The sequence below is a fragment of the Mauremys mutica genome, chromosome 1 (genome assembly GCF_020497125.1).
Source record: "Mauremys mutica isolate MM-2020 ecotype Southern chromosome 1, ASM2049712v1, whole genome shotgun sequence".
Classification (NCBI taxonomy): Eukaryota; Metazoa; Chordata; order Testudines; family Geoemydidae; genus Mauremys; species Mauremys mutica.
The window spans coordinates 73,992,632-74,006,145 of record NC_059072.1 but is presented as its reverse complement, the minus strand read 5'-3'; the positions used below and the strand labels follow the sequence as shown (position 1 = coordinate 74,006,145).

The 13,514-nt window shown below is 42.8% G+C and overlaps 1 protein-coding gene across 1 annotated transcript in view; it reads right to left on the bottom strand.

Annotated features, from left to right (window-relative positions):
* Nucleotides 1–4,341: 4,341 nt before the first annotated feature.
* PTPRQ (protein tyrosine phosphatase receptor type Q) overlaps nt 4,342–13,514 on the bottom strand; it is a 207,876-nt gene continuing 198,703 nt past the window's right edge. Inside the window, exons 61-63 of the mRNA XM_045002531.1 lie at nt 13,161–13,296; nt 5,417–5,540; nt 4,342–5,140 (exon numbers count right to left, since the gene is read on the bottom strand). Coding sequence (XP_044858466.1) covers nt 5,103–5,140; nt 5,417–5,540; nt 13,161–13,296 — 298 coding nt within the window. The 3' untranslated portion in view covers nt 4,342–5,102. The remainder of the gene's footprint in view (nt 5,141–5,416; nt 5,541–13,160; nt 13,297–13,514) is intronic.

Sequence of the window (13,514 nt, the reverse complement as noted above, 5' to 3'; positions counted from 1 at the left end):
GAATACTTTAAAACTTAGAGATCTGTGGGTTTCTCTCACTCTGGATCCCTTTTCACTATTTTGTACTCTCTGGAGACAAAACACAAATGGATTCACCATAGACAGCACCTCTAGGGGAAAGAAGAGGACACTGTCTATAAGCTGTTTCTACCCTCACACATGATAACTCCAGAGTACGTAAAGGAAACTGTCCTGACACCTGTCAGAGGGTGAACTCGACTGTTCTAAAAGCCAGAGGCTGAGTTGCCCTAATGATGGTTTTAAAATAGAAGATGGATTGATGTGTGAGTGAGAGGAGCAATTTGGGAGGACATCAACAGTAGATATTGGCCAAGAAGCCTCATTTACAAACAACCTAACTGATCTCTTTCCCTCTCTTTCTCCCCCTCCGCCCACCCCAAATTTATATTGACTTCCCCTTCAGTGTCCCTTCTGAAGATGTCCTACAGACTTTAATAGAGATTAAACAAATAGGTTCTTGAAATATAATAGGTTTCTATAGAAATTATCTGTATAATTGATAAAGCTTAATATCCTTTCACTAGTTTTTTAAAACCATCCTATAGAAATTCATAGCATAGCTATAATTCTCTACTCATAGAATCATAGAATATTACGGGTTGGAAGAGACCTCAGGAGGTCATCTAGTCCAATCCCCAGCTCAAAGGAGGACCAACACCAACTAAATCATCCCAGCCAGGGCTTTGTCAAGCCGGGCCTTAAAAACTTCTAAGGATGGAGATTCCACCATCTCCCTAGGTAACCCATTCCAGTGCTTCACTACTCTCCTAGTGAAATAGTGTTTCCTACTATCCAACCTAGACCTTCCCCACTGCAACTTGAGACCACTACTCCTTGTTCTGTCATCTACTACCACTTTGAACAGCCGAGCTCCATCCTCTTTGAAGCCCCACTTCAGGTAGTTGAAGGCTGTTATTAAATCCCCCCTCACTCTTCTCTTCTGCAGACTAAATAACTCCAGTTCTCTCAGCCTCTCCCCATAAGTCATGTACCCCTAATAATTTTCGTTGCCCTCCGTTGAACTCTCTCCAATTTGTCCACATCCCTTCTGTAGTGGGGGGGACCAAAACTGGACACAATACTCTAGGTGCGGCCTCACCAGTGCCGAATAAAGGGGAATAATCACTTCCCTCGATCTGCTGGCAATGCTCCTTCTAATACAGGCCAATATGCCATTGGCCTTCTTGGCAACAAGGGCACACTGCTGACTCATATCCAGCTTGTCATCCACTGAAATCCCCAGGTCCTCTTCTGCAGAACTGCTGCTTATCTAGTCGGTCCCCAGCCTGTAGTCGTGCATGGGATTCTTCCTTCCTAAGTGCAGGACTTCATATAGGATGGGTAAAATCCTAAAGAAAAGTTGTCACTATCTATTAAATTCTAGAGGACTATTCCTGAATGGCAGGTTTACTTTCGCAGGTTGGTTGGTTGGTTTCATTTCTGTTTTTGATGCAGTAGGTTACACTGACTACTTTAGCAATATGGTGCTATCATAACATCTCTACTCAAATACTATCTGAAGAGTCAGTAAAACATCATCTGAAAAATTAAAAATGCCATGTTGTGAAATAGAAAGACAAGGTGGGTGAGGTAGTATCTTTTATTGCACCCACTTTTGCTGGTGTGAGACAAGCTCTTCTAAGAGCTCTGTGTAAGCTCAAAAGCTTGTCTTTCTCACCAACAGAAGTTGGTCCAATAAAATATTTTACCTCACCCACCTTGTCTCTTACTATCCTGGGACTGAGACGGCTACAACACTGCATACAGCAATGCAGCAAAATAGCCATTTATTCACAAAATGGCCAAATTCTGATCTCACCCCCTTGGTTCCCGTGGCAAAAGATGGGGATGGGAGGGAAGGATTTATGGGTGATGTGGAGCTATGGACAGAAGGTATATTGTGTCAAACATGGCATTCATGGGTGGGTCTGTAGGATCTACTGTGACATGGACATCTTCCCTTCCTCATTCCCCATGGATGGGTACATATAAAGGTTCGTGGATTACTGCAGTACAGATAGCAGAGCAGCTCCTTCTCAGCTGCTCAGAGAGCATGAACAATTTCCTTCCATGTGCAGAAGGCCTGTGAGCTGTGCTCAGATTGGGTTGGCTACTGGCTGTCCCTGCCTGAAGAGATAACACTGAAATCTCCAAAGGCAGATCATCAGATTGCCTACATAAAACTGTACAATGAAATATTTAAAACATTTTAAAGATTTTGGCTTTAACATAAAGTAATCACAGGAACATAAAAAGTGTCATACTGGATTGTCAGAGTAGTGTTCCTTTAAATCCAGTAATTGACAGCAACTGATTCCAGATGCTTTAAAGAAAGATGCAAGAATCTCTATAGGAGTCATTTTGATAAAATACAAACAATTATAATCACTTTTGGAACATTGGAGAGTTCACTTTTAAGCTGCACAGGATTAATTAGCTCTTGCAAAAAAATTAACTATAGAAATTACAAACATACTTTTAGTCTAGCACTGTGGTTAAAAGACTATAGCTCAATAATGTCATTTTATCACAGGGTTACACGTACTGCTACCAAGTACAAATACAATCATGAAAAACATCTGTAAGACCCTTATAGGCAATTTGTCAAAATACTTTAAAACATATGTATAATAAATGAAGACCACATGTTTCATATGAACCAAATGAAACTAGAGCTGTACAGAATGGTTCGCCAGAGATTTGAACAGCTGCGGACATCACCTCTCCTTCTGTCCGGCTTTAAAAGGCATTGTTTTTCCTTTAGGTTGACAGGTGACACTGCAATACTGTCGGTCTTCCTGAAAGACAGTTTCCCAAAAATACTTCTCTAAAATGCCCTCAAACCCTCTTCCCCTCCCTCAGTTCTGCTTTTGATGGTCATTTGCCTATTCACAAAAGATCTCTTCTAATTTACAATCTGTACCAAACCCATCAGATTGTAAAAAGAAACCAGACCCTTACTGAAATTTACTCCTGCATAAATATTAAGTTATGAACTGTACAACACTGTCTATTTGGAATATGAAGTAGGTAAGAGTCCAGTTAACTTTCTGTTACAGACAGATCAGGAACATACTCACACTGTATATCTTCCTTGCAGGCAGGGCCGGCGCTTCCATTTAGGCGACCTAGGCAGTCGCCTAGGGCGCCAGGATTTGGGGGGAGCGGCATTTTGCCGGGAGGGCGGCAGGCGGCTCCGGTGGACCTCCCGCAGGCGTGCCTGCGGAGGGTCCGCTGGTCCCGCGGCTCCGGTGGAGCATCCGCAGGCACGCCTGCGGCAGGTCCACCGGAGCCCCAGGACCAGTGGATCCTCCGCAGGAATGCCTGCGGCAGGTCCATCGGAGCCATGGGATGAGCAGACCCTCCGCAGGGATGCCTGCGGGAGGTCCACCGGAGCCGCGGGACCGGCAGCGAAATGGGTAGAGCCGGCCCTGCACCTAGGGCGCCAAAAACCCTGGCGCCACTCCTGCTTGCAGGTGTCCCAGTTTGCAGAGGGAATGGCCTGATTTACCTGAGGCTCCTCAGAGTTGGAAAGTTGAACCACTTGTCCCCTCCACAAGGCTGGAAGCTCCTTCTCCCCAATGCAAATATGACCTGGGCGCTCTATGAAGAGAACCTTCTATAGTTTCCTTACTGTTTTTTGCACTCAGGCAGGTTTCTCCTAGAGTACTTAGGCCACAATTTGATAGTATAATTGGTTTGTAGTAGAACATTTATGTTTCCTCACATAATATTTAAAAATGTATCAGTGCAAAGCTATGAGAATGTCAATAAATCACTGAGAACAGGAGTACTTGTGGCCCCTTAGAGACTAACAAATTTTTGTGGATACAGACTAACACGGCTGCTACTCTGAAACCTGTAATAAAGCACCAGGCTTCCTAGTAAAATCCAAGTGCATGGTAAGATTATTTTCCTATGGCCCTCTATTTATCAATCTATGCTTTGCTACTCGATTGAGAGCCTCCTGACTCTTCCATTCAATCTTTGGATCTACCCTTGATGATGCAGCAATAGGAGCTGAGGATTTGGGGTTTATTAATCAGTGCTCTCTGGAATTGTGCCAACACAAAATATTGTCAGCCATGCGTTTCAAAGGCTTCAGTGACTTATTTCATGCCAATGTGAAGGCAACAAAGTTTGATTTTATACACCTGAACAATAAGATATTTTAATATTGAATTTCTGAGTATTCCTTATGAAGATAGTGTATAAGATTGTATTCAGGTCATTTGAATGAAGGTATACAGTACATTACTCAAATCAATCTACCATACATTATAATATGTAATAAATTTAAAACTTTATTTTTTTTCCCTTTCAATTTTACAAAAGTAGCTGGAATGTGAGATCCTTTCTTCATCATCAAACATGTGCAATCACTAGCAACATTTTAAAACAACAACCGGGTGATCACAAGTTAGCTTAAATAGCCCCAACTATCCCTGAAGAGCTACTGTGTGCTGTGCAAAAGCTGAATAATCCTCGCAGTGTCAGGGGGTGACTCTTCAGCTGTTCAGGATCATGAGATGATATCCTAGCACTCATAAAACAGCAGTTTTAAAACACAAGAACATACATTTAGGTAAAGATCATTGTGACAGTATTGGAAGTAATCCACAAGAATTGTCAACACCCTGGAGGCCAAACTAACATGACTGAGTCAAATAATTCAAGCTTTTACTCAAAACCAAACAAAAGAATACATCAAATTCACACTGAATTATGCACGTTAGGAATATGAACATTTTCCTTCACATTTGGCTCATTTTTAATCTTTTACAAGATAACTGGGGAAAAGGGGCATTTGTTGAGAACACACTTTCAATTTAAATACATACTGAGTTATTTATATAACAACAGAACTGCAATCTGGGCAAAAGTATTGCTGATCTTTATTGCCTAGAGATTTGCATAAAATAATTTATCACATTTATGAAGGCACATTGATAGAAAAGGAACCATTTCAACATTTAAAAAAAAGGATTGTTTTTAATTCATTATAAGGGGATTTGTTTTGGCCCCTGCATTTAGAAAATACTATTTGGTTTTCAAGACCTAATAATCTTTGCTTTAAATATTTACATGGTAGTTTCTTCCCATTCAAGTTCCACATCACCTATAACAGAAACAAATACATTAAATTAAACTGCTTTTTAAATGAACATTAACCAATTACTGATAACTCTTAGTGTGTATTTGAAAGAATTTCTGTTGAAAAATGTAAATAGTTTGAGCAATGACTGATACCATAATCTGGGTTAAAGGGCAGCAGAAAGCCATAACTTTGCACTTATCAAGCCTCCAAGTGCTTGTCAAAGTATGCTTATTAGTATGAACAAATCAAAGCACCTGCTAGGAAAAAATAACTTTGGAACAATCTGTATCTACTTACCTTCCATGGCATCCAAAGAGTCCATCTTTTGCAGTGCTGAATAATTTACAAAACATATGGACTGACTGCTTCCTTTGCTTGTCAATAGGTCCAAAACACACTGATGCAAAAAAATATATTGTGCCTGTATGATGTAAAAGTTAGAGGTTCCATGAATTTATGATGAAAAATTTGCTTTTAATAACAAAATATTTTAAAGCAATTCTGAATAAAAACCTATAGATGTTCTGAAAGTAATTCTAGTTTTGCAACTTGTTCCAACCCTTTGATAATGTCTTATGTCTGACCCAATTTTGATAATTATGAATTATCAATTCTTAGTCTATAGGCATGTTAATTACTATCCTTAGTCAAATATAGAAAATTATTCCAAACATAACTGCACCATACCATTCCCTCAAAGCTAGTTATATATGAAAAAATGTGTTCAGTTTGTTTTTCAACATTTGATTCAGACTGAAGGAGCTGAACCACGTATATCAAGCACTTAAATGAAGAAACTTTCCTCCCTCCTAGCATGCTGAAAGCCAGCAGGGTGCAGTCAAATGCAAAAAATCCACTAAATTCCATTCACTTAATACGTGGCCTGTTCATGAGAGAAAAAACAAATCGCTTCTAAAGATAGACGCCTGTTGTAGAGGGCATTTTGAGAACCAGCTTAGAAATAAAAATGTTGACTTTCTTGGCTTTTGTGCAATGGGATAAAACTCTTAATCGTTCAAACTGTTTCTGATACATAATGAGGGTTTCATTTAGATGGGTATGTCTCTGGAATCAGTAATTCTCAAGCCACAGATAACTGAAACAATAAACTTTCAGAGCTGCTGCAGTATACAGTAGCAATACATATTTTTTGCATATATTGTTTCCTGAAATCCTTATTGACATGATAAGGTGCTTCAAAATACCCATTGTAGTAAAGCCTTTTTTGGGGAAGATATTTTGTTCTGTAATGGATCCATCAGGCATATATGAGCTGTGACCTGACAGACTGAAGTTACTACAACATAAATTGTTTAAATAGTTTGTATTATTCAGATTTTGAACCCCAAAAGCTGTAAAGTCTGTTGTGCCAAAGCAGCGCCCACTTGTATGCACTGAACATCTTTCTGAAATTCCTATTGGGGCAGGAAAAAGGATGAAGGGGAGCACATGATGTGCCAAAAACCTTTTTGTAGGGTCTTTTCCTGGAAAAAAAATCATTCATTAGGGACTAGACCGGGGTCAGCAACCTTTCAGAAGTGCTGTGCCGAGTCTTCATTTATTCACTTTAATGTAAGGTTTCGCGTGCCAATAATACATTTTAAACTTTTTTAGAAGGTCTTTTTCTATAAGTCTATAATATATAACTAAACTATTGTTGAATGTAAAGTAAATAAGGTTTCTGAATGTTTAAGAAGCTTCATTTAAAATTAAATTAAAATGCAGAGCCCTCCCAAACCGGTGGCCAGGACCTGGGCAGTGTGAGTGCCACTGAAAATCAGCTCGTGTGCCGCCTTTGGCACCCGTGCCATAGGTTGCCTACCCTTGGACTAGACTGTGCATTTTACATACAGTAGAGCCTCAGAGTTAAGAACACCAGAGTTATGAATTGATTGGTCAGCCACACACCTCATTTGGAACCGGAAGTATGCAATCAGGAGGAAGCAGAGGGAAAAAAAAGTAAATACAGCACAGTGTTGTGATAAACGTAAACTACTAAAAAAAAAGGGAAAGTTTAAAAAAAAAGATTTGACAAGGTAAGGAAACTGTTTCTGTGCTTGTTTCATTTAAATTAAATGGATAAAAGTAGAATTTTTCTTCTGAATAGTAAAGTTTCAAAGCTATATTAAGTCAATGTTCAGTTGTAAACTTTTGAAAGAACCACCAAAATGCTTTGTTCAGAGTTACAAACATTTCAGAGTTATGAACAACCTCCATTCTCCATTCGTAATTTTGAGGTTCTACTGCAGGGCTCGGCAACCTCTGGCATGCAGCTCACCAGGGCAGGCACCCTGGCAGGCCGGGCCAGTTTGTTTACCTGCCGCGTCGGAAGGTTCGGTGGACCACGGCTCCCACTGGCCAATGGGGGTGGTGGAAGCCACGGCCAGCACATCCCTCACCAGCACCACTTCCCGGTGCCCCCATTGGCCTGGGACGGCGAACCGCGGCCAGTGGGAGCCGCAGTCCGCTGAACCTGCCGACGCAGCAGGTAAACAAACTGGCTCGGCCCACCAGGGTGCTTACCCTGGTGAGTTGCATGCCAGAGGTTGCCAACCCCTGTTCTACTGTATAGCCCAGAGTAAGGGGCTGTGTGTAGCTGAAACACCCCTGAGGGGTCCATATGGTGGCATGTAGAGTACAGATGCTGCACACGCAGCTAGCACAGGTATAGATAGCAGTGTAGATGGTGAGCCATGGCTTAGGCAGGTAGTGTAGAGTGTCCTACATTACTGAACCCTAGGGTATATATCCTGTACAGCTCTCTACTCACCCAAGCATGGGGACGGCAGGTCTACACTGCTACTTTTAGCAGAGCCTTTCCCTGCCACAGTGAAAGAATCAAGTGGGAAAAGGCTCTAGACTGCTGGAATCTTTCTCCTCTATCCGCACTGCTGGAGGCTTTCGCTGCTGCATGTATCTACCCACTGTACAGAGTATGGTCACTTCAGCATGTAGTGACATGTACCCTACACACCGTCACAAGTGCAGGCAGTTGCAGACAAGGTCTCGGAGAGACACAATGCCTCCCAGAGTGCCTCGGTTGTGCTGGAGGGGGAAAAGGGAGTGATTTTCTATAATCCCTTTTAGGGTACAGCTCACTCCTTAACCAGAACTGCTGTAAGGTTGCCAACTTTCTAATCACACAAAACTGAACACCCTGGCCATGCCCCCTGCTCCGCCCCTTCTCTGAGGCCCCGTCCCAGCTCACTCTATTCCCCCCCCATTGCTCGCTCTCCCCCACCTTCACTCACTTTCACCGGGCTGAGGCAGGGGCTTGGGGTGCGGGAGGGGGTGAGGGCTCTGGCTGGGGGTGCAGGCTCTGGGGTGCGGCCGGGGATGAGGGGTTTGGGGTGTGAGAGAGGGCTCTGGGCTGGGGCTGATGGATTTGGACTGCGGGAGGGGGCTCAGGGCTGCGACAAGAGGTTGAAGTGCAGGAGGATTTTGAGGTATGGGCTCCGGAAGGGAGTTAGGGTGTGGGAGGGGGTTCTAAAGTGGGGCAGGGAGTTGGGGTGCGGGAGGGGGTTTGTGGTGCAGGCTCCGGCCGGGTGGTGCTTACCTCAGATGGCTCCCGAAAGCAGCGGGCATGTCTGGCCCCTAGGCAGAGGAGCCAGGGGGCTCTGCATGCTGTCCGTGCCCACAGGCACCGCTCCTGCAGCTTCCATTGGCAGTGGTTCCTAGCCAATGGGAGCTGCGGAGCTGGCGCTTGGGACAGGAGTAGTGGGTGGAGTCTCCCTGGCACCCCCTGCACCTAAGAGCAGGAGGGACATGTCGCCTGCTTCCAGGAACTGTGCAGAGACAGGCCAGGGAGGGAGCCTGCCTTAGCCCTGCTGAGCCAATGATCAGACTTTTAATGGCCCGGTCAGCACTGCTGACCAGAGCCACCAGGATCCCTTTTCGACCGGGCATTCCAGTCTAAAACCGGATGCCTGGCAACCCTATATAGCTAACTGACACATAAAGTGTTGTGTGTAGTGGGAACAAGGGAGTTGAGTCATGGCCTGGCCTAGTCCCTGCCCCTCCCTGGGGACAGTGTCTCATGCACAGCCCCTGCACGCTCCAGGCACCTAGAGCTAAGATTCAGGTAGACAGGCTGACAAGGAGGGAGTCCTTACTCCTCTTCCTATTTCCCTGCACAGCTATGTTAGGCTTATTCTTAATCTAGCCTTGTACCAGCGGTTCAAAATTGCAACACAATGGTCTGCAAAAGTAAAACAATTTCAGTGTTATAAATATGGAAAGAAAGGGTGATATTTATTTTATTATATTTTATTCCTACAATTTAAAGAGAGGCTGATTTTTTATTTTTATTTTTTTAATTGCAGGTGGGAGGAAATTGCTTCTGTCTTGGTACCTTCTCTATGCTGACAATTTAAAACCCAAATTAGAGATCGTTCTGAGGTGTTTTATAATGGAAATGTCAGAATAGCCTTGACTGCTAAAACTCTGCTTTGTTTATGGAAACAATGGATAACCCTCAAAAACTAATAAGATTCATTCTGTTTCGATCAGTCTCAATGGTGACATGGAGTATTGTACCTACTGGTTCTGCAAAACTGTGCTGGAAATGACTTGGATAAGAACAAGCTCTCTCATGACACTGCAATATTATACCGAAGTAACAATGACAATACTTCCTGCCTTTGATCAGGTTGGAAATTAGTATCAAGAGAACAGCCTCTCATGTTACATTTTGGCACTTCCATTTTTGACCTCTGCCAGAATCTGTAAGCACAGAGGTGAGCAAAAGTGACAAACATACGTTTTTTAAATAAGCCTTCACCTTATCTATTGTCTTTTTTATTTGTAATGGTTTGGTTCTGTGAGATCTCCACTGAATGGCCTCCCACTGAGGCCATTTAGATTATTTGATTTGCAGTGAAGGGTATAAGACTACTGGCTCCAGTGCTCCTCACCACAGTAAAATCCCAGTAATAGGAGTCCTGTTATTTTCTCACCTAGCTACATGTGCTACATTTAAACTTACCTGTGATGGTCCTCACTCTGGGGTTGGTGGTCAGGGTTAAGGCCTGTGACCTGCAGGGGGGTTGTTGGTAGGGGAGCTTGGGCCCTCCCATTCCACTGGGCTCTGAACCAGGGCCCTGAGGGCTATCAATGATCTGACAGCCAAGGCTGCTTAAGGCTGCCTTCTCTGGGCCTCTTCCCATCTCCCCTCCTGCAACTGTCCCAAAGTCATGATCCGGATTAAGGCAGTGTGAAGGTCGCCCGCTCATCACAAGGCATCTTCTGATGGTGGCGTGCCACATGGCAGCTCTCTTTCTGAGGCACCACCTGCCTCCACCCATAATATGGCCCACCCTCCTGGGCCAGTTCAGGGCTTTCCTCTGCTGAGATAGTCCAAACAAAAAATAAAGGGGATTACCAAAGTCTAGAGTTCATATGGGCTGGGGGAGTAAATGCTTCCCTCTCCAGCTGTCTGTAGCAGGTCCTCCTTTCCCTAAGGGAGGGATCTTTGGGCAATTGTCTTAGGGAGAGATTTCTGCCTTCCCTCCACTCTCATCTGCTGGAGCTGCAGGTCGCAGGCCTGCTCTCTTCCCTGGTCTGCCACTGCCACCAAATGAGCTGTTCCCCTGCCTTTTAACTCTTCCTCCAGTAGGGAAATTTCTGACAAGTGTGGCGGGGAGGAACTGGCTGGGCCCAGAGCAGTTCCTTTACCCCTTGTTGCCCAGTGTGGGGTTGTACACCCCATCATACTACCAAACTGACATTTGCTAGTGAACAAACAGAATAGAATGGATATTTTTAACTCCTTACAGCCATCTGTTGTTACTAGGGAACTCTACATTTTGATGCCAACCATTAATAAACAGAATAAAGAAGGGAAAAAATCCCAACGATAAACAACCAGACCATATTTTCCAGGTGACGTTGTACCATAGTCTCAATTTTCAACTTAAAATTCCAAAATCTCAGATTTATATGTTCAACTGCTGGAAAGGACAGACTAACTTTACACATCACCGTCATCTCACTTCTCATATTCTCTGATCCAATATGGGTAGCAGGAATGTTTCCCAAACCGAACAAGCCTCCTTTTGCAGGACATATCTACATAAACACTCACTGCATAGCAAGCTGGAAGGTAAATCTACAGTGCTCCAGCATGCTGCACGCTAACTGCCTATATGGGCTCTTCTGGTGAGCATTAAAAATTCCCTAGTGCTGTGGTCTCCAAAGTGGGGTGCGCGCACCCCAGGGGGTGCACAAGAGGATTCTTGAGGGTGTGTGGCAGGAGGAGCACTTTTTTTTTTTGCTTTGGCAGAAATGGTAGAACCAGCACAGCAGGGTGTGCATGCTCAAAATTTTTTTACTGATAGGGGTGCACGATCAAATAAGTTTGGAGACCACTGCCCTAGCACACTTTGCTGTACTGCTCTTTCAAACCGTGGCAAGTCAATGCACGCTAGGGAACACCTAGTGCACATCAGCAGGGTCCACATGGACAGTTAGTGTGTGGCACACTGGAGCTCTGTAGATTAACGTCCCAGCTTGCCACGAACTAAGTATTAGTATGAACATGCCCATAAATAGCTTTGAAACCATCAGGCTGTACTCGGCAGATTGCTGCACGAGACTACATCTCAATATAAAGCATTGATAAGTTTGTAAGTCACCTGTTAGACAAAGAGGTTCAAAGTGATACCACACTCTCTGCTGGCAAGGAAGAGTATGCAATGAACTAGCAACTGGGTCAAGAGTGACCCTTCCAAAGGGTCTGAACCTGCACCCATTGAAGTCTGACCCCAACAACAAGAACACACCCCTTATTAGCTCAGTCTAAGACCCGCAGTTCTTACAGCTAAGCACCCTTAATTATAATGGTTGAGTTAGATCAAGGATCTCAAACGTTTTCATACTGTGTACTGCATTTTAATACAGATGTTACCTCATAGCCATTTCCTTTTCCATTCGTGGGTGACATCCAGACCCTATTAACGTCAGTGGGAATTTAGCCACCTACTTCAATGGAACCAGAGTTTCACCTCATGATTATATAAGAACCCTGAGGCAACTACAGCAATTGCTTACAGTTTAACTGCTAGAAATAAGCAGGAAGAGTCAGCACTATGTTACAAGCCTGGTCTCCAGGGACTAATGGTGCTTCTCACGCCACATTTAAGAGCCTCTGAATTAGATAATACTATTAGACCTACAGGAATGAATACAAGGATTACACTGAATTGGGGCATTAAGGCCAGCTTTAAATTCCACTAAGGCTCCATGGAAAGCAGCATTAGGGTGACCAGACAGTAAGTGTGAAAAATTGGGACAGGGAGTGGGGGGTAATAGGAGCCCATATAAGAAAAAGACCCAAAAATCGGGACTGTCCCTATAAAATTGAGACATCTGGTCACCCTAAGCAGCACGTACCCAGATCTCTAAGCCTAGGATAGTCCTTTTACTAGCAGTTCAATTATTTTTCTCTTAATAACTTATACTCACCTTGCATATGATTGCTAAAAATGTATCTTGTTTTAGGCCCATAGAAGGCTCTTCAAACACTTCTCTTACAAATACTGAAGAGTGCATATAACTTAATTCACTTGTGTAATCTTATTTAAGTCAATTTAAAATAAGTCAGTCAATGGGACTATTGATATGGGTAAAGTTAAGCACATGTTTACATTTTTGGAGGATGGAGCCCTATATTTATATAAATTTACTTGTCAGAAAGAGTTAATAAAGCCAAATATAATAAGATATTATTAAGTTTGGGTTTAAAAAAAATTATCTGAACCTTCACCCAAAATTTAAAATAAACCTTTTTACAAAGTCTGAGAAGGTTTGGTTTACTTTTTAAAAACACTACCTTTCATTTTTCCACTCCTTGGCTGGGAGAAGAAGTGTCAAAGACCTCAAGAAAGCCTATTGGTATAATGCTTCCAATCCAACTGGGAGGAGGAAGTACTAGAAAACTTACAATAAGGCTGATTTTCACAAGTTTTGCTGCTCATTTTTGCAGTATTTCAGAGAACAAAATGATTTCTTAACATAGGATGTATATAAATTCTGTATGTCTTACCAGGTTCTGTACCATACACATTCTCTCACTTCTCAGCTCAGCTACAAGTCCATACATGTCCACAAAATCATGATCATTTATATGTTGTGTTAAGTGATCAAGTGCAATATAAACCCCTGTTCTTCCAACTCCAGCGCTGTAAAAAATATATACAAAATAAAATATAGTTTATATGCTAATTATTTTAATATATATAATTGCAAATCTTCAGTATAGCAGATCCAGTGGCTGGAAGTTGAATCTAGACAAATTCAGACTGAAAATAAGGCTTACATTTTTAATGGTGAGAGTAATTAACCATTGGAACAATTTTGCAAGGGTAGTCATGAATTCTCCATCATTGACAATTTTTAA